We start from the raw sequence: 19422 nt of genomic DNA on the forward strand, positions 1-19422 counted from the left end.
CAGTAAAGGTACAAAAGTATTGGTATAAAAATGTACTTTGAGTACCAAAAGTAAAAGTACTCCAGTCCTTGTGAGTACTTTTACTCACAATTTACATCGCGATGCAACGTAGATGGCTATTTTCAAATGCCCGAAATGTAGCCTGAGATAGGGCTGAGATCTACAGCTCACAGAGATCTACAAGCTCACAGAGCTTGTAGATCTGCTATTTTCAAAAGGTTTTTATACATTTGAAAACTTGAAATGGGACATTCTGAGTCCATTTTATACTTTAGCACTTTTACTCATAGGCACGGCAGCCAATTCTGCACATTAAACAGTCACAATAGATGTCCCTCCAACGTCCAAACATCTCCTAAATTCATCATTTCTAGTTGAAAACATGCTATTTTCTGTCTCATCATAAATCCACACAATGTTTACTTTTCTCCCCCGTGACGTGAGTTGTAACTTCTAGTGTTGCCATTTATTCTGTGAGAGCAAGCAAGCCGGTCTATGAATATTATTACAAGACCACAAGGACCTTTTTGGACGGACCTTTTAGACAAAGTGTTTTAACTGTACTTTAAATATTCAATCAAACAATCAATACTGTAAGCGCAAATCTTCTCTTTTTTCATAGATTTTACCTGGCAACCCCCTCTCTCTCTCTCTCTCTCTGATCAGATGCTCAGCAGCACACACACACACACACACACACACACACACACACACACACACACACACACACACACACACACACACACACACACACACACAGACCCGTCGCGACGCACGCAGCGCGCATTTCCACCAGTCCACCACCACCACCACACAAATATAAATTAAATGAATTCTTATGTTAAGAAGTTTGCGACGTCTCTGTTCCGGCGCCCCCCCCCCCCCCCCCCCCCCCCCATTAAACTGTTTAAGGGTTAAGCAACAAGCCTGATGAACCAAGCCCCTGATTCTTCTGAATCCAAGTGATCTTGAAACTGTGTTGGCTACTGTATGTATGTGTTCTTTCCAAGACAATTTTTCATTTCATCGACCAAGACAGCTAGAGATTTGGTCAAGAAACTTGCCTAATTTCAATCCCACCAATAGAAATCTTAGCTCTATGACAGTTTTTATTTTTATTGATTTAATACTTTATCAGACAGAAATGTAAACAGCACGTGGTACAGTCAGACATTTAGGCCAAAAGGATAACACAAACAAGTCCTGGGGACTTGTTTCCATTGTGGTCCGATGTAATCAATTCATCAATAAAAGTAAAAAAGAACACATAAATACATATCAAGAGATATAAAACACTATATGTACAAAGGAGAAAAAGGGAAACATTTTCGGCAGTGAATGTCACCTTTCTATGGGAAAAATTAGTTTACCTCCCCTTGTGGTCTCCCGATAGATGAATTTTCAGGCCTGTTTTAAAAGAAGCCCACATTTTTTAAGGAATGGTGTCAGGGCATTCCACATTTTGGTGGCAGAGTAGTGGAATGAGAATTTTCCCATGTTTGTTCTATAGATGGGTGGTACCAGATGGTTGTCGCTCCCTCTAGTATTGTGGCTGTGGGTGTCACTCACTTTGGAGAAGTAGTTAGTCAGGTATGAGGGTATTGAGGGCAACGCCCCTTTTGACTATCTTAGAAAACATGGGCTTTAGTCCGAGAAGTAGTCGAATTAGTTTGTTTTGGGAGGTCTGAAGCTAGTAGGCTAACCTTGTGTTTGAATAATTGTGGTTGCTTTAATTTTGGCCTGAGTACACCTAAACCAAGGGTTTTACCATGGCTTGTGGTTTTTAACATGACAGATGGAAGTTGTCTCCCACTGCCCTAAAAGATAACAAAGCATTCAGTTTTGTCTAAAACTAAACAATAAAACAATGTAATCATCAGATGTTTACAATTCATATATCGTCACCTTGCTAAACTAATGGCCTAAGACATTTTTTGAGGAAATCGATATTTTTGCCTATGTCAGCTCCTCATGACACTGGCCACCTCTGGTAAAATCGCCCATATCCTAATTGAAAAGGATCATGCTGTTCACTCCCCTTTTAGTAGACTTAGGCCAAAATAGGCATTTTTGTTTTGGCCTTAGTCACGTGGTTTTGTGACGTAAGCCAAATTATTTAGTGATTTAGGCCATTTTGTATTTTTTTTGCTTTTTTGGGGGGGTCAAGTCAGATTTAATCCTATTTAAATCTCTTATGTTACATAACTGACAGACAGTGTTATTTCTATTTAAATAGTCATAATTTGTTATAAACAATTTGGGTGAAATGATTAAGAAATATCGGTAGCACTTTACAATAATGACCCGTTATAAAGCATTTATAAACGTTTATAAGTAGTTTGTAGACTATTAACAAATCATTAACAACCTGTTTGTTGACATTCGTAAATGATTACTAAAACCTTTATAACTACAGTTACAAATCATTTGTAAAGTATTAGTAAGTAGTGAACTATTCATGAATAAGCCATTTATATACATCTGTAAAAGACTATGAAATCATTTGTAACGACCCATTCTAAAGCATTTATAAACGTTTATAAGCAGTTTGTAGACTATTAACAAATCATTAACAACCTGTTTATTGACATTCGTAAATGATTACTAAAACCTTTATAACTACGGTTACAAATCATCTATAAAGGTATTAGTAACTATTCATGAATAAGCCATGTATAATACATCTGTAAATGATTATTAAATCATTTGTAACTGATGTTACATAATATATACAAGCTATTGGTAGCTTGTTCATGTTTAACATATGCTTTGTTAAACATTCCTAAAGTATCTATAAATCCTTAGTACATGTTATTATGTGCCCTATAGTAAAGTGAAGACAGTTCATCATTTACAACTGTCTGTTAATGTGTTTGTTCATGTTTAACATGCTTTGTAAAACATTCCTAAAATATCTATAAATCCTTTGTACATGTTATTATGTGCCCTACAGTAAAGTGAAGACAGTTCATCATTTATGACTGTCTGTTAATGTGGACTTTCTCCTTACCTGTTGCAAACTACCTGGCTTTCATGAATGCAGACACCAAACAATTACTAGAATTATCATTCATGTTAAGCAAATGATGCGTAAGACATTCGTAAAGAGTATGTAAACCATTTGTGGTGTTAGGGACCAAAAAAGTCACTATAAAGTACTACCAATCAACTCTAAATTGCCTGAAACGTACTCCTAACAGGTTTTTGGGGGGACGATTTTGGCCTCCACACTTAGTGATTATTTCGGATTTACTTGTAAGCCATCTGTTAGCTCAATGGGTTGAGATGCAGTATTCATGATACAGAGGCCATGAGTTCAAATCCCATTGATGTCTTTCCTATGATTCTTTCCTTTGCAGACTGGCTTCCAGAAGATCAACTGAAAACTACCAGGAAGGCTATATTTGTCATCCAACTGTTAGCTCAATGGGTTGAGACGCAGTATACATGATCCAGAGGCCATGAGTTCAAATCCCATTGATGTCTTTCCTGTGATTCTTTCCTTTGCAGACTGGCTTCCAGAAGATCAACTGAAAAGTACCAGGAAGGCTGTACTTGTCAGCCATCTGTTAGCTCAATGGGTTGAGACGCAGTATTCATGATCCAGAGGCCATGAGTTCAAATCCCATTGATGTCTTTCCTATGATTCTTTCCTTTGCAGACTGGCTTCCAGAAGATCAACTGAAAACAACCAGGAAGGCTGTACTTGTCAGCCATCTGATAGCTCAATGGGTTGAGACGCAGTATTCATGATCCAGAGGCCATGAGTTCAAATCCCATTGATGTCTTTCCTATGATTCTTTCCTTTGCAGACTGGCTTCCAGAAGATCAACTGAAAACTACCAGGAAGGCTATATTTGTCATCCAACTGTTAGCTCAATGGGTTGAGACGCAGTATACATGATCCAGAGGCCATGAGTTGAAATCCCATTGATGTCTTTCCTGTGATTCTTTCCTTTGCAGACTGGCTTCCAGAAGATCAACTGAAAAGTACCAGGAAGGCTGTACTTGTCAGCCATCTGTTAGCTCAATGGGTTGAGACGCAGTATTCATGATCCAGAGGCCATGAGTTCAAATCCCATTGATGTCTTTCCTATGATTCTTTCCTTTGCAGACTGGCTTCCAGAAGATCAACTGAAAACAACCAGGAAGGCTGTACTTGTCAGCCATCTGATAGCTCAATGGGTTGAGACGCAGTATTCATGATCCAGAGGCCATGAGTTCAAATCCCATTGATGTCTTTCCTATGATTCTTTTCTTTGCAGACTGGCTTCCAGAAGATCAACTGAAAACTACCAGGAAGGCTGTACTTGTCATCCAACTGTTAGCTCAATGGGTTGAGACGCAGTATACATGATCCAGAGGCCATGAGTTCAAATCCCATTGATGTCTCTCCTATGATTCTTTCCTTTGCAGACTGGCTTCCAGAAGATCAACTGAAAAGTACCAGGAAGGCTGTACTTGTCAGCCATCTGTTAGCTCAATGGCCTGAGACGCAGTATTCATGATCCAGAGGCCATGAGTTCAAATCCCATTGATGTCTTTCCTATGATTCTTTCCTTTGCAGACTGGCTTCCAGAAGATCAACTGAAAACAACCAGGAAGGCTGTACTTGTCAGCCATCTGATAGCTCAATGGGTTGAGACGCAGTATTCATGATCCAGAGGCCATGAGTTCAAATCCCATTGATGTCTTTCCTATGATTCTTTTCTTTGCAGACTGGCTTCCAGAAGATCAACTGAAAACTACCAGGAAGGCTGTACTTGTCATCCAACTGTTAGCTCAATGGGTTGAGACGCAGTATACATGATCCAGAGGCCATGAGTTCAAATCCCATTGATGTCTCTCCTATGTTTCTTTCCTTTGCAGACTGGCTTCCAGAAGATCAACTGAAAAGTACCAGGAAGGCTGTACTTGTCAGCCATCTGTTAGCTCAATGGGTTGAGACGCAGTATTCATGATCCAGAGGCCATGAGTTCAAATCCCATTGATGTCTTTCCTATGATTCTTTCCTTTGCAGACTGGCTTCCAGAAGATCAACTGAAAACAACCAGGAAGGCTGTACTTGTCAGCCATCTGTTAGCTCAATGGGTTGAGATGCAGTATTCATGATCCAGAGGCCATGAGTTCAAATCCCATTGATGTCTTTCCTATGATTCTTTCCTTTGCAGACTGGCTTCCATAAGATCAACTGAAAAGTACCAGGAAGGCTGTACTTGTCAGCCATCTGTTAACTCAATGGGTTGAGACACAGTATACATGATCCAGAGGCCATGAGTTCAAATCCCACTGGTGTCTTTACTGTGATGCTTCCCTTTGCAGACTAACTTCTAGAAAAACAAGTTAAAACCACCAGAAATCCTGTAACTCTCAGCCAACAGCATAGCTCAACTGGTAGAGCGTCTGTCCAATAACATGACTTGACTTGAGTGGGTTCGATTCCCACTCGAGTCAAGTGTCCCCGGTAACTTGGGGAAACGGATAAATTGACTGATACTTAGTGATCCGTTGCCCCAAGATACCGGGGACACTTGACTCTTTTTAACTTGTTTTTCTAGAAGTTAGTCTGCAAAAGGAAGCATCACTAAGGATATCAGTCAATTTATCCGTTGCCCCAAGTTACCGGGGACACTTGACTCGAGTGGGAATCGAACCCACTCAAGTCAAGTCAAGTCTTTGGACAGACGCTCTACCAGTTGAGCTATGCTGTTGGCTGAGAGTTACAGGTTTCCTGGTGGTTTTAACTTGTTTTTCTAGAAGTTAGTCTGCAAAGGGAAGCATCACTAAGGATATCAGTCAATTTATCCGTTGCCCCAAGTTACCGGGGACACTTGACTCAAGTGGGAATCGAACCCACTCAAGTCAAGTCAAGTCATGTTATTGGACAGACGCGCTACCAGTTGAGCTATGCTGTTGGCTGAGAGTTACAGGGTTTTTGGTGGTTTTAACTTGTTTTTCTAGAAATTAGTCTGCAAAGGGAAGCATCACAGTAAAGACACCAGTGGGATTTGAACTCATGGCCTCTGGATCATGTATACTGCGTCTCAACCCATTGATTTAACAGATGGCTGACAAGTACAGCCTTCCTGGTACTTTTCAGTTGATCTTCTGGAAGCCAGTCTGCAAAGGAAAGACATCAATGGGATTTGAACTCATGGCCTCTGGATCATGAATACTGCATCTCAACCCATTGAGCTAACAGATGGCTGACAAGTACAGCCTTCCTGGTTGTTTTCAGTTGATCTTCTGGAAGCCAGTCTGCAAAGGAAAGAATCATAGGAAAGACATCAATGGGATTTGAACTCATGGCCTCTGGATCATGAATACTGCGTCTCAACCCATTGAGCTAACAGATGGCTGACAAGTACAGCCTTCCTGGTACTTTTCAGTTTATCTTCTGGAAGCCAGTCTGCAAAGGAAAGAATCATAGGAAAGACATCAATGGGATTTGAACTCATGGCCTCTGGATCATGAATACTGCGTCTCAACCCATTGAGCTAACAGATGGCTGACAAGTACAGCCTTCCTGGTTGTTTTCAGTTGATATTCTGGAAGCCAGTCTGCAAAGGAAAGAATCATAGGAAAGACATCAATGGGATTTGAACTCATGGCCTCTGGATCATGAATACTGCGTCTCAACCCATTGAGCTAACAGATGGCTGACAAGTACAGCCTTCCTGGTACTTTTCAGTTGATCTTCTGGAAGCCAGTCTGCAAAGGAAAGAATCATAGGAAAGACATCAATGGGATTTGAACTCATGGCCTCTGGATCATGAATACTGCGTCTCAACCCATTGAGCTAACAGATGGCTGACAAGTACAGCCTTCCTGGTACTTTTCAGTTGATCTTCTGGAAGCCAGTCTGCAAAGGAAAGAATCATAGGAAAGACATCAATGGGATTTGAACTCATGGCCTCTGGATCATGAATACTGCGTCTCAACCCATTGAGCTAACAGATGGCTGACAAGTACAGCCTTCCTGGTACTTTTCAGTTGATCTTCTGGAAGCCAGTCTGCAAAGGAAAGAATCATAGGAAAGACATCAATGGGATTTGAACTCATGGCCTCTGGATCATGAATACTGCGTCTCAACCCATTGAGCTAACAGATGGCTGACAAGTACAGCCTTCCTGGTACTTTTCAGTTGATCTTCTGGAAGCCAGTCTGCAAAGGAAAGAATCATAGGAAAGACATCAATGGGATTTGAACTCATGGCCTCTGGATCATGAATACTGCGTCTCAACCCATTGAGCTAACAGATGGCTGACAAGTACAGCCTTCCTGGTAGTTTTCAGTTGATCTTCTGGAAGCCAGTCTGCAAAGAAAAGAATCATAGGAAAGACATCAATGGGATTTGAACTCATGGCCTCTGGATCATGAATACTGCGTCTCAACCCATTGAGCTAACAGATGGCTGACAAGTACAGCCTTCCTGGTGCTTTGACTTGAACAACAAACAAGACAAATAACTTTAAAAAAATGTGTTACAGCATAAATATAAATCTTTTTCATGGGGGGCCCTGACACTACATCTTTTCACATTGGAGTCCACTGCCCAAATACATGTCAATTTGGGGGGTTGACAACAAAACGTTTCAGAACTGCAGATTCCAAGGAAACAGCTGTAGGTGAATGGATAGAGTCACTGACTAGTGAGCCGCAGGTAACAGGTTCAAGCCTCAGCTACAGCAGGATGTCAAATCAAATAGGTATTATTAGGAGTGAAATGGTTGTGTTTCTTCACCCCAACTGCACATGCCATCAGTTTACATGTACGTTATTTTCAGTGATGAAGACAAACCGCACAGACGTTCACTGTACTTTAGTACATTTTGTAAGCTTATGACTCTGAGTAGAGTATAGCCTGACTTAAACAAACAAATAACAACTTAGTATAGTCAGATTATTTTTTACACAACTTACATTTTGTAATCAAACTACCGAAACGAAAGTTGGTCACCACCGAAACGAAAGTTGAATCCGAAATAATCACCAAGTGTGGAGGCCAAAATCTTCCCCCCAAAAACCTGTTAGGAGTATGTTTCAGGCAGAGTTGATTGGTAGTACTTTGTAGTGACTTTTTTGGTCCCTAACACCACAAATGGTTTATATACTCTTTACAAATGTCTTACGCATCATTTGCTTAACATGAATGATAATTCTAGTAATTGTTTGGTGTCTGCATTCATGAAAGCCAGGTAGTTTGCAACAGGTAAGGAGAAAGTCCACATTAACAGACAGTCATAAATTATGAACTGTCTTCACTTTACTGTAGGGCACATAATAACATGTACAAAGGATTTATAGATATTTTAGGAATGTTTTACAAAGCATGTTAAACATGAACAAACACATTAACAGACAGTTGTAAATGATGAACTGTCTTCACTTTACTATAGGGCACATAATAACATGTACTAAGGATTTATAGATACTTTAGGAATGTTTAACAAAGGATATGTTAAACATGAACAAGCTACCAATAGCTTGTATATATTATGTAACATCAGTTACAAATGATTTAATAATCATTTACAGATGTATTATACATGGCTTATTCATGAATAGTTACTAATACCTTTATAGATGATTTGTAACCGTAGTTATAAAGGTTTTAGTAATCATTTACGAATGTCAATAAACAGGTTGTTAATGATTTGTTAATAGTCTACAAACTGCTTATAAACGTTTATAAATGCTTTAGAATGGGTCGTTACAAATGATTTAATAATCTTTTACAGATGTATATAAATGGCTTATTCGTGAATAGTTCACTACTTACTAATACTTTACAAATGATTTGTAACTGTAGTAATAAAGGTTTTAGTAATCATTTACGAATGTCAACAAACAGGTTGTTAATGATTTGTTAATAATTTACAAACTACTTATAAACGTTTATAAATGCTTTATAACGGGTCATTATTGTAAAGTGCTACCGAAATATCATATAGTTTTGTTTTGGATCAGTTTTTTTTTCCTGAAAAACTTTAAAAAATGACTTAGCAAGGCGACGATATGGCAATCCAATACCCTAGCAGACTACCCAAAATGATATTAAACACAACAAAATAGTTACATTTTCAGACAGGATTTACGCCTACTCATGTGACTTTTCAGTGTACTCGTCTGAGCAAAGCCTTTACCACAAACTGTGCAAGTAAAGGGTTTTTCACCTGTATGGGTCCTCATGTGCCTTGTCACATCAGATATTTGACAAAAACTTTTACTACAAACTGTACAACTAAAAGGTTTTTCTCCTCTATGACACATCATGTGGACCTTCAGATGTCTGCTCTGCTTGAAGCCTTTCCCACAGACTGTGCAAATGAAAGGTTTATCTCCTGCAGGTGTATCTGCCGTATGAGTCATCATGTGGACCTTTAGATTTGTACCAACTCGGAAGCTTTTGCCACAGATTATGCAACTAAAGGGTTTTTCCCCTGTATGAATCCTCATGTGCAACTTTAGATACTTACTCTCTTTGAAGGTTTTAGTACACACTTTACAACTAAAAGTTTTTTCATCTGTATGAGTCCTAATGTGGGCCTTCATTAACTTGTATAAATGGAAGGTTTTGGCACAAATTTTACAACTAAAAGGTCTTTCACCAGTATGAGTCCTCAGATGTCCCTCAAGACTTACCTTATGTCTGAACGTTTTACCACAAAATGAGCAAAGAAAGGCTCTTTCCCCTGTATGAGTCACCATGTGTAATTTCCGATTACCCTTACTTATAAAACTTTTCTCACAAAAAGTGCAACTAAAGGGTCTTTCACCTGTGTGAATCCTCATGTGTTCTACAAGATATGCTTTTTTACTAAAAGTTTTTTCACAAACCTCACAAATGTTTTTCCCCTTGCCTTTGAGACTCATGGATGGGGTTTGTTTGGATGATTTCAAGTCCTGGGACTTCAAATCAGGGGGGTTATCCCCTTCATGGATCTTCATGTGTTTTCTCAGATTTGTATGATTAACGAAAGTTTTTCCACAAAATGAGCAAAGAAAGGCTCTTTCCCCTGTATGAGTCACCATGTGTAATTTCCGATTACCCTTACTTATAAAACTTTTCTCACAAAAAGTGCAACTAAAGGGTCTTTCACCTGTGTGAATCCTCATGTGTTCTACAAGATATGCTTTTTTACTAAAAGTTTTTTCACAAACCTCACAAATGTTTTTCCCCTTGCCTTTGAGACTCATGGATGGGGTTTGTTTGGATGATTTCAAGTCCTGGGACTTCAAATCAGGGGGGTTATCCCCTTCATGGATCTTCATGTGTTTTCTCAGATTTGTATGATTAACGAAAGTTTTTCCACACAATGTACAAAAAAATGCTTTTTCCTCCATATGTATCTTCATGTGGGTCTTCAGTGTCCCACTCCAATTGAAGGTTTTGGCACAAACTGTACAACGAAAGGGAAATTCCCCTGTGTGAGTCCTCATGTGTACCTTTAGACTTTGGGCCTTAGTAAAAGTTTTTTCACAAACTGCACAATGAAAATGTTTTCCTGTATGAATCCTTGTGTGTGCCACAAGAGTATTCTTCAGATTGAAACTTTTTTCACAAATATTGCAACTAAAGGGTTTTTCTCCTGTATGAGTCCTCATATGCCTTACTATTTGACCCGTATGGTCATGAGTAATATCAAGCGTTTTCTCACAAACAGTACAATGAAAAGGTTTTCTTGTATGAATCCTTGTGTGCACCACAAGAGTACTCTTCTTATTGAAACTTTTGCCACAAAAATTGCAACTAAAGGGTTTTTCACCTGTGTGAATCCTCATGTGATCTACAAGATATCCATTTCTACTAAAAGTTTTGCCACAAACCTCACAACATTTGCTTCCCTTGCCTTTGAGACTCATGGATGGGGTTTGTTTGGATGATTTCAAGTCCTGGGACAGCTTGTTTCTCAAACACAATTTTTGTCCATCAGCATTTTGTGTCTTGTGTGATTTCAGTGTGTTTAAAGCTGACTGACCTTCCCTGGTCTCCTCCCAATCATCACTGTCCTCTGTGTCAGATTCAGAACAGTGGGAAGAGAGGAGGTGGTCATCACTAGTTGGTTGTGATGTTCCACAATCCTCTACAACAGCTTGGGTTTTCATGTGTTCAGTTGAAGTGCTGGCTAGAGGCTCTGTCTCTCTGTTTTCACCATCATCTTCACTTTTCACTGCTAGTAATGTCAATGTTGACCCATCAGCCCCCTCTGGTCTTTGAAGTAGCTCCTCCTGTTCCTCTTTAAACTGCAGAGGTTCTGGTTCCTCCAGGACCATACTGGGGCTCCTCTCCTGCTGTTCAGACAGCTCTCTCTCTGCACCAGGGAGGTGCAGGAAGTCTAGACAAAAGATTCAATGAGAGAAAATTAAAATTATCCATTACATTTTCTTCTGTTTTGTAGCTGTGGTAGCTGGTCGACTGAGATTCATAATATTGCTTTATCTGCTTTTAACTTAGATGTTGATTTCGTTTAGCCCCTCCCCACTCTCCCTAAAGAGGCCATGTCTTTTCCCAGGCCACCATTGCAAATTATACGTAGCCTTCGAGTTAGTTCTGGCAGCATACGCTCGAGAGGTTACATGCATGCTTTATTCTTTATTCATAGGGATCCCCATTAGCTGCCACCAAAGTAGCAGCTACTCTTCCTGGGGTCCACAGGATTACAAACACTACATAATACAATAAAACATGTACAGTATTACAAAAACAAATTCATTCAAGACAAAAAAAAAGTCAAGTAAAAAAAAAAAAAAAAAAACAATTTAGCTTTCAACAATCCCTTAAATGACAAGTCAGTTAAAATTACAATTAAAATGTGTCAAGTGTCTTTTAAGGAGTCTCTTAAAATTAGCCTTACTAGGTGCTTCAGTGATCATTGTTGGTAACGTGTTCCATATAGTAATTGCCCGATACGTTACAGATGTTCTGGGCTTCTCTTTAACCATGTCACCCCTAGTAGCCTGCCTGGTATTGTAATTATGACAATCTCTCACATACTGTATTTGTGAATACAAACAAACTGGTTCTTTAATGTAACAAATATTCCTAAAGATACTCACTAAATTCCATGCCAACCTCTCCTCCACTCTGAGCCATGAGAGACTGGCATGCAGTCTCTCAGTGCTCTGCCTCACACCCAACGGACATTCTGAGCTATTTGAAGTTTGGACAGATGTTTCTTGTCTGCACCTGACCATAATGCAGAGCAGCAGTCAAGGTGAGATAGCACTAGAGCCTGTGTCACCAGCACTCTAGAAGCTGGGGTAAGAAACGAGGAGCACCTTTTAATGCATGCAATTCCTCTATCCATTTTTTTGACAATATTTTCTATGTGTTTCTCAACTCGGGTAAGCTGTTTGATGCAAAATAGACAGTCGAATCATCAGCAAATAAAGTACAACCACTCTTTTCTAAAACTAAAGGAATGTCATTTGTAAATATTGTGTAAAGTAGAGGACCAATGCTCATTCCTAGTGGCTGTTTACAGCGTCATGCAAGATCCATACGTTATACACTGACGTGCCAATCAGCTGTTCATCTCTGATTATTATAAGCATCGCTGGGCTTATTTTTCTGTAAAGTTACTTGTTGTTATTGGTGGTTTTGGCTGTTCTGGGGTGTAGTTGCTTAGGCTTGCTTCTTAAGGTGGTTCTGTCATGGTCCCCCGGATTAATGTGAATTTGTTTCAAAATCGTCCAAATATTCCACTTGTATCTCAGAATTTGAAAGTAGCAGATAATTTACATTACATGCATGTCATGCTGATTTCTCTCTCACCATCTGGCAACACAGCATTCCTGCAGCCTGAGATCATCTGTTTAGCTCACAGAGAGAGAGAGGGGTTCAAGGAATAACAGCTGTTTTATCGTGCAGCTTAAGTGAGGTTGCTTCTTGCTGCGCTGCTACCGTTTACGCCCAGAAGCTTTAGCCATGTTAAAATTAATTAGTCAGTTTAGTAACCGAGTATCATGGTTGATGGGCATTTCAAAAGTCTTCAATGGGCATTTCAAAAGAATCCAAACGTAGTACCGTTACTGTTGTTATGAAGTTATAGGATAATGAATGTTATGGTCGTTAATTAAAATCTGCTCAGGAGGCAAACAGTTAAGTTAATCTTCTCTTACTAGTCCATACCCGGGGTTATGTGCAGTCAAAGTTTGTGCAGTGTTTGGGTTCTGTGTAGTGCAGAGTACAGTATGTCAGGGATGGAAAGTAATTGTGTACTTGGTAGCACTGGTTTTCCTATGAAGAAAATGTAGGAGGAGTAGAAGAAATGTAGGACAACACACCAAAATGTAAGGGGCACAAATATGTAATGAATGTTTTGTATTAAGAAAAACAATATAACATGATCAATTTAAGTAGCCTTGACGTGTTGTCAGGGTGTGTTTGGGGGAATGTCCAATGGACATGCAATAATAAATTAGTAGTCTTCTTTTCATAGACCTGGTTGCTTTTTTCTGGTGCGAAACCTGGCATCCCTGTTGTTGGAATACGCTTAAGTGAAAAATAATGTTTTATGTGGGATGTTGGCCCTCATTTATCAACACAGCGTATAAACCGGCGTATATGTTTCCATATATATTCGGCCGTACACCAACGTCGAAGTCACATTTATCAACGCATCCTACATCACATCCTAACACAGCTGATCTGACATTTGGTCCCAGCCTTTTGGTCCCAGCGTTGATAAATGTCACGGCTGAAACCGAGCGTCATTTAAATAACACGCCCTTAAATATTCTCAAAACGCCCCGATTTTACGACATAAAGATTGAAGAACCAGAATACGACCAAAGAAGACATCATGAAAAGCCAATAAGAAAGGGTTTCCCTCGCTCGCCACACACGCACCCCTCTCTCTCTCTCTCACACACACACACACACACACACACACACACACACACACACACACACACACACACACACACACACACACACGCCCGTACCGTAGCGGTAAAATCCTTGTCACATAGGCTTGTAGCCTACATGAATGACATATTATGATACCAATCACATCGCCATGAATGGAATACGTTTGTATATTAATTTATTTAACCCATACCGAGCAGTGCGCGTTCGAGTTACACTAAAATAAAGCCGTCATTTAGGCTATTCCCATTTCCCAGTGAGACTCGGACCGTCGGACGGGCGAGTCCCGTCCCGCTCCGCATTAATGAGAGCAACATTAATGAATGAAGGCTGGTGTGTGTTGGACCATGGGTTAAATGTCTGATCTCCCGATGGCCATGAAAATATAACAGCAGCGCCGCTGCACCCGTCTAAACTGTTAGACCGGTGCTCTCGCAGAAGCGCTCGTATATTTTGAAAATAGCAGATCTACAAGCTCACAACGCGTCGCTGGCTTGTGAGCTTGAATATCTGCTATTTTCAATGCAGCCAGATCTACATTCTTATCTGAATGACTGTTAAAGCAGTTTGTTTAAATTACTTTATAAAATATTATATTTTCACAGGGATTATTTATTAGTGAAGATATACATTTATGAGTGGATTATGTGTCCAGATGCCTCTCAGACAGTCAAACAATGCTGCTCCGCAGGTCTAGGATGGAATAAACGGGTGCAGCCAAAGTCAACAACTGGTCCCGACCAGACGTGAGATTTCAGCGTACCGTAGGATGAAGCCCACGTCAGGATATATTGATAAATGCCGAAAGGTGTGGTGATCTCACCGTACGCCCATTATTTGGGCTGCACCACGTTGATAAATGAGGGCCGTTGCGTGCTGGTGGTATGAAGAAGTTATCCCATGCGCCCGCCATGTCTTAAGGCGCAGTGTGAGTGTCCAGGGGCCGTAAATGAAAGTCCTTTGTAAGTGTAAGCACGTTGCCTGTGAGGGTGTGGGCTGGAAGATTTTTGTACAGAAACGCAAATACGGTCGGCCCTAACCCCCAACACACGCACAGACGCCACACACACATACACACACGCACACACGGGGAAAGGGACCGTTGCGACCCCCACACGGACACGGACACACACACACACAGGGTGGCGAACCCCCCCCACACACACACACGCGGACACACACACACGCGTACACACACACACGCGTACACACACACACACACAGGGTGGCGAACCCCCCCCCCCGACACACACACACTCTCTGTGTGTGCTTGTGGCAGACAGTGGATCTGTCGAAAACTATTTGCGAACGTGGGGTTACACAGACAATAGCCTATATGCATGAGACAGGGGTTATGGGTTGGTGTGACATTAGCTCTGTGTGGAATTACTGGTCTACCTTAAGTCAGTCAGTTAACTCTGTGACATTGTGTAATGGTGGCGAAGCGTCCCCCATCCCCCCCCCCCCCCCACACACACACACAACCGTTTGGCCCCCCCTGTTTTTTTTCTCCAATATCCTCTCATACCGTTAGGAGAAGCCCCCAACGTTGGTGCCCTGTGCTGCGCTGCTTTTATCCGCGAGATTGGGACGTTCACGGCATATTTTGCACCACTACGATGTGTTCATCATCGGTGACGAGTGCCTCGAACAGCCGCTGCTGGCTGCGTGCACGCTGCGAGGCGATGCGAAGCGAGACTCACACAATCGTGTGCAGCATGCGTCCCCTCGCCCTGCGCCTAATGGCTGTACATGGGGCCGACGCGTGCTTTAAAGTGATTGTGTGAGTGTGGCTTCAGGAAGTAAATTCCTAGCCTCGATCTCCAGGCTTTTATTTTTTAGTTTTGCTAAAAAATAAAAGCTTGGAAATTCCTGTCCCAGCTGTTGGTACGCAAAAGCGCCTTGCGTCGTCTGATGTGGTGTGCATTATTTATTTTGGGTGCGCATGCGCACCAGTTATGTGCACCCCTGTATATATATAACATTTATATTTAGAAAACAAATTATGCACAAAAAATGTAATGGTATTTTTTTCTTTAAAACTGAAAAAAAATGAAATAGTAAATAAGAGCTGAAAGTATACTACGTTAGTTCCATTGATCCAAGTCAGAACACAACAATAAATGTACGTGGCCCACCCATCTGACCACTTAACGCGGCAGACTGGACTTACTTAGAGAATATTATAATTCAGCCGTTTGTCAGATGTACAGGTCAATGCCGCCATAATCTCTCAAGACAGATTGAGCGTTTTCCCCGGAGGAAAATTCAAAGGAAAAACATTTGTTTCCTCTTTTTTTTTGCTGATGAGTTCCCAGATTGATGCCGACATTATGTGGAATATAAATTATATAGAGGAAAGGATAAGGTACCCGATAGGGTTATGTCACAGCAGTGTAGGATAATGGCATGTCATGCTTAATTTATAATACTGACATACTGACAGAGAATACAAAAACAAATCAGACCTACAAGCTCACAACTTGAGAGAGAGAGAGAGAGAGAGAGAGAGAGAGAGAGAGAGGTAGAGGTGGGCAGGTACTTTACCCCTGCACCACCCAAGTGGCTCAGGGACCATTTATTATCTAAAAACAATTACCAATGAATCTGTCTGTTAGCCCATTAAGACATGAGGCCGATTGGAAAACTGTCTTCTAAATCCTAACAGTTTTCTGAAAAAAGTATGCTGCTTTGCGGAAGCAAAGATTTTAATTAAAAAAATGCTTTAAAAAAAAAATATATATATATATATATATATATATATATTCAAAGATTTGCACAAAGTCTCAAGATTTTTCTAAAATACCAGATCTACAAGCTCATAGCGCAGCACGAAGTGTCGTACTATGAGCTTGTATATCTGCTATCTTTGAATAGCCAAAGTATACAATAATGGTTAAAGTGGTTAAAATCTAAAATGACACTGATGCTGTTTTAATGGGTTAACACAGACCTCAATTTGTAGTAGTCAGTAGAAACCACCAGTAAAAAAAAAAAAACTTTAACACTACATACCTGCTGTCAGCTTTGCATCTTGCAGTCCGCGTTCCTGGTCCATCTCTCGCTGTTCCTCTGACAACGTTGAATATTTCCTGGAGGCCGTAGCTCTTGATACTGTAGACCTCTCCTGTGGTGCTCTGTGAAATTCACCTGTAGAACAAAAAAACAAAACAAGCAAACAAAAAGTTTTGTCATTCTGCAACCTTGATAGTCCAGTCAATCCAAGTTCAAAAAGGACTGAACCCAAAATAAATTGCAATAGTAATGTGATATTAAAAGTTTTCCTTCATGTATTTTGTGGAAAACATTTTCAAGGTCAAAAGCAGTGGTGTGTTCTACCGTCAGATGCTGTGTACGGCGTATACCTTGAGATTTTTTCCCGTCGCCACCGTATACCTTCAAAAACTGTTCAAAACAGCGTATCTGATACGCTGCACCCAGGAGTGGCTGCTGGCTGTGCTGGGGGGCGCAGCACAGCAAAAGTGTGGTCTGACCATCTGACTAGTCTAACTCTGAGGTGATGGCTTATCATGTGCGTGGCTATTGTTCTTGAGGTGATAATTAATGGCTACTGGCGAAGGAATTCACACATTTCAACGACCTGCCATTCACTTCATTGAATAGGTCACTGAATTGAGTACTTCATTAGTATTCAAATTGCGCGTCATAGCACAGCAAAACACAGTTTTGTCAATACAGTTTGTGTCTTCAATGCCAAGTTAATTCTGTAATAGATACAGGAAGGCTCGCTGTTAACACTGCTATTATATCTGATAAGCCTAACCATCATTTATTTATAACAATCCTTGCACTTCTATGGTAATATATATGTATTTTTTAAATGCATCCAAGGCTAAAAGCAGCTCCGAAGTGGTTGAGTTACAGGGTGATTAACATTAGAAACAGTAGAAAATCAGTACAAAGCATATTGTAGGCTACTCAGTGTTACTGTGAAACTGGGCCTGAGTGGGCCTGGCCGAGTTTGTTGCATTGAAAATGCATCTAAGCTTGGAAGTGGTTGAGTTCAGGTGATCAGATCAGTAAGAAAAATCAGTACAAAGCATATTGCGTGTGGGGCACACACGCGCGCGCGAAGCGCGCGTGCACATTTTTTACATTTAATTAATTATAGACGCGCGCATGCCGTGCGTGTGGGTTCCAATAAAAAACCTTTAGAAAGGATATTATATTATCTGATTCCTGTATTTTAGGTACCAGTACTCCAACATCTTTTTTTCTCTTTCCTCTTTCTTTTTTCCCCTCATTTGGTCTGTACAATTTGTGCCACACTGCTCAGGGTTTAAAATGACCTAAAGCTGGTATAAATTGTTCCCTATAGACATAGTTAAAAATATGTCAAAAGTATAAATGTGTCCCGACCCCCCAGAGGCCAAACATGCTCAATAGTTAGACAAATCTGTACTAGTTAGTAGAAGTTATACTGTATTAACATAGTTTACCGTACATATTTAGTAATATTGTATTAACGTACTCTACTGTATAGATTAACAAGTTATATTGTATTAACATACTCTACTGTACAGAATGAGATATAGCCTACTAGTTAAATATTGTATTATCATACACTACTGTACAGATGTTCTATAAATTATATTGTAATAATAACACTACAGTATAGATTTGTCACTGTGGGGCGGAAAACTTGTATATCTAAAAACATTACTTTAAATTATTATTTAAGAAATATTAAAAAGCAGTGGAAATAGCCAATTGTAGAGCTGCTAGTTTCACTACTTTTGTGCAACACTCTTGTATGAAACATTGAATGGATATGAGGTTTCTGACCAACAGCAACGTTAAAAGGAATGTTGTAATAACATACTCTACCATAAAGATGTATTAGTTGTATTATAATACCATATTTACCATTACAGATGTATTTCTATAGTAATAATAACAAACTCTGTAGTTATATTGTATCAACATACTCTACCATACGGATGTACCAGTTGTATTGTTATAATATATTTACAATTATATATACATATTAGTTATATAGTAATAACATACTCTGTCATGTATTGTATATTAACATGTGGGACATTTTTCACTACGGTCTTGTTCCTCACCTCACAACAATCTAGAATTCATTCAACGACCCCAAACATCTCTTCATCAGCCACAGAGAGTCACTGGTTCATCAAGGACTTCATGCATTCAGTGTTTGTAGTAAAGTCACAATTAAGCATTAATTAATGAATTCTTTCTATTACAAAGTGAAACAAGTCCAAAGCTAACGTTAGCTCTCGTTGTGCGCGCTCGTGAGGCCCATCAACAATGGAATGAACTTCCGGGTCAGCTCAAAGCTGTGATATTGGTGGTGATGCTTATCGCCCCCTGCTGGCCAAGGTATGTACAGCTCCATTAATGTTTCTCAATCTTTTTCATATTAATATCATATTAAATCCTTAAAGACGTTTTTTTTCCCTAGCAAGCCTTTAATATATATATTTTTTTTACTCTTTTCTTGTTTGTATTTGAATTTGCTCTGTGCAGCACTTAATATACCAAGATCATATGCATGGGTA

The 19422-nt window shown here is 40.0% G+C and overlaps 1 protein-coding gene across 1 annotated transcript; it reads right to left on the reverse strand.

The window, feature by feature from the left end:
* Positions 1 to 6536: 6536 nt before the first annotated feature.
* LOC311037956 (uncharacterized protein) lies at positions 6537 to 19122 on the reverse strand (the record flags this gene model as incomplete). The annotated part of the gene is made up of 4 exons (XM_084047251.1): positions 18964 to 19122; positions 16889 to 17023; positions 10405 to 11339; positions 6537 to 6560 (listed from the first exon to the last, which is right to left on the reverse strand). The coding sequence occupies exons 2-4, from the start codon at positions 16929 to 16931 to the stop codon at positions 6537 to 6539; spliced, it is 1002 nt and encodes a 333-aa protein (XP_083903377.1). The 5' UTR covers positions 16932 to 17023; positions 18964 to 19122.
* Between the last annotated feature and the right edge of the window lie 300 nt (positions 19123 to 19422).

The sequence above is a fragment of the Gymnoscopelus microlampas genome (genome assembly GCF_963454915.1).
Source record: "Gymnoscopelus microlampas genome assembly, chromosome: 21".
Classification (NCBI taxonomy): domain Eukaryota; kingdom Metazoa; phylum Chordata; class Actinopteri; order Myctophiformes; family Myctophidae; genus Gymnoscopelus; species Gymnoscopelus microlampas.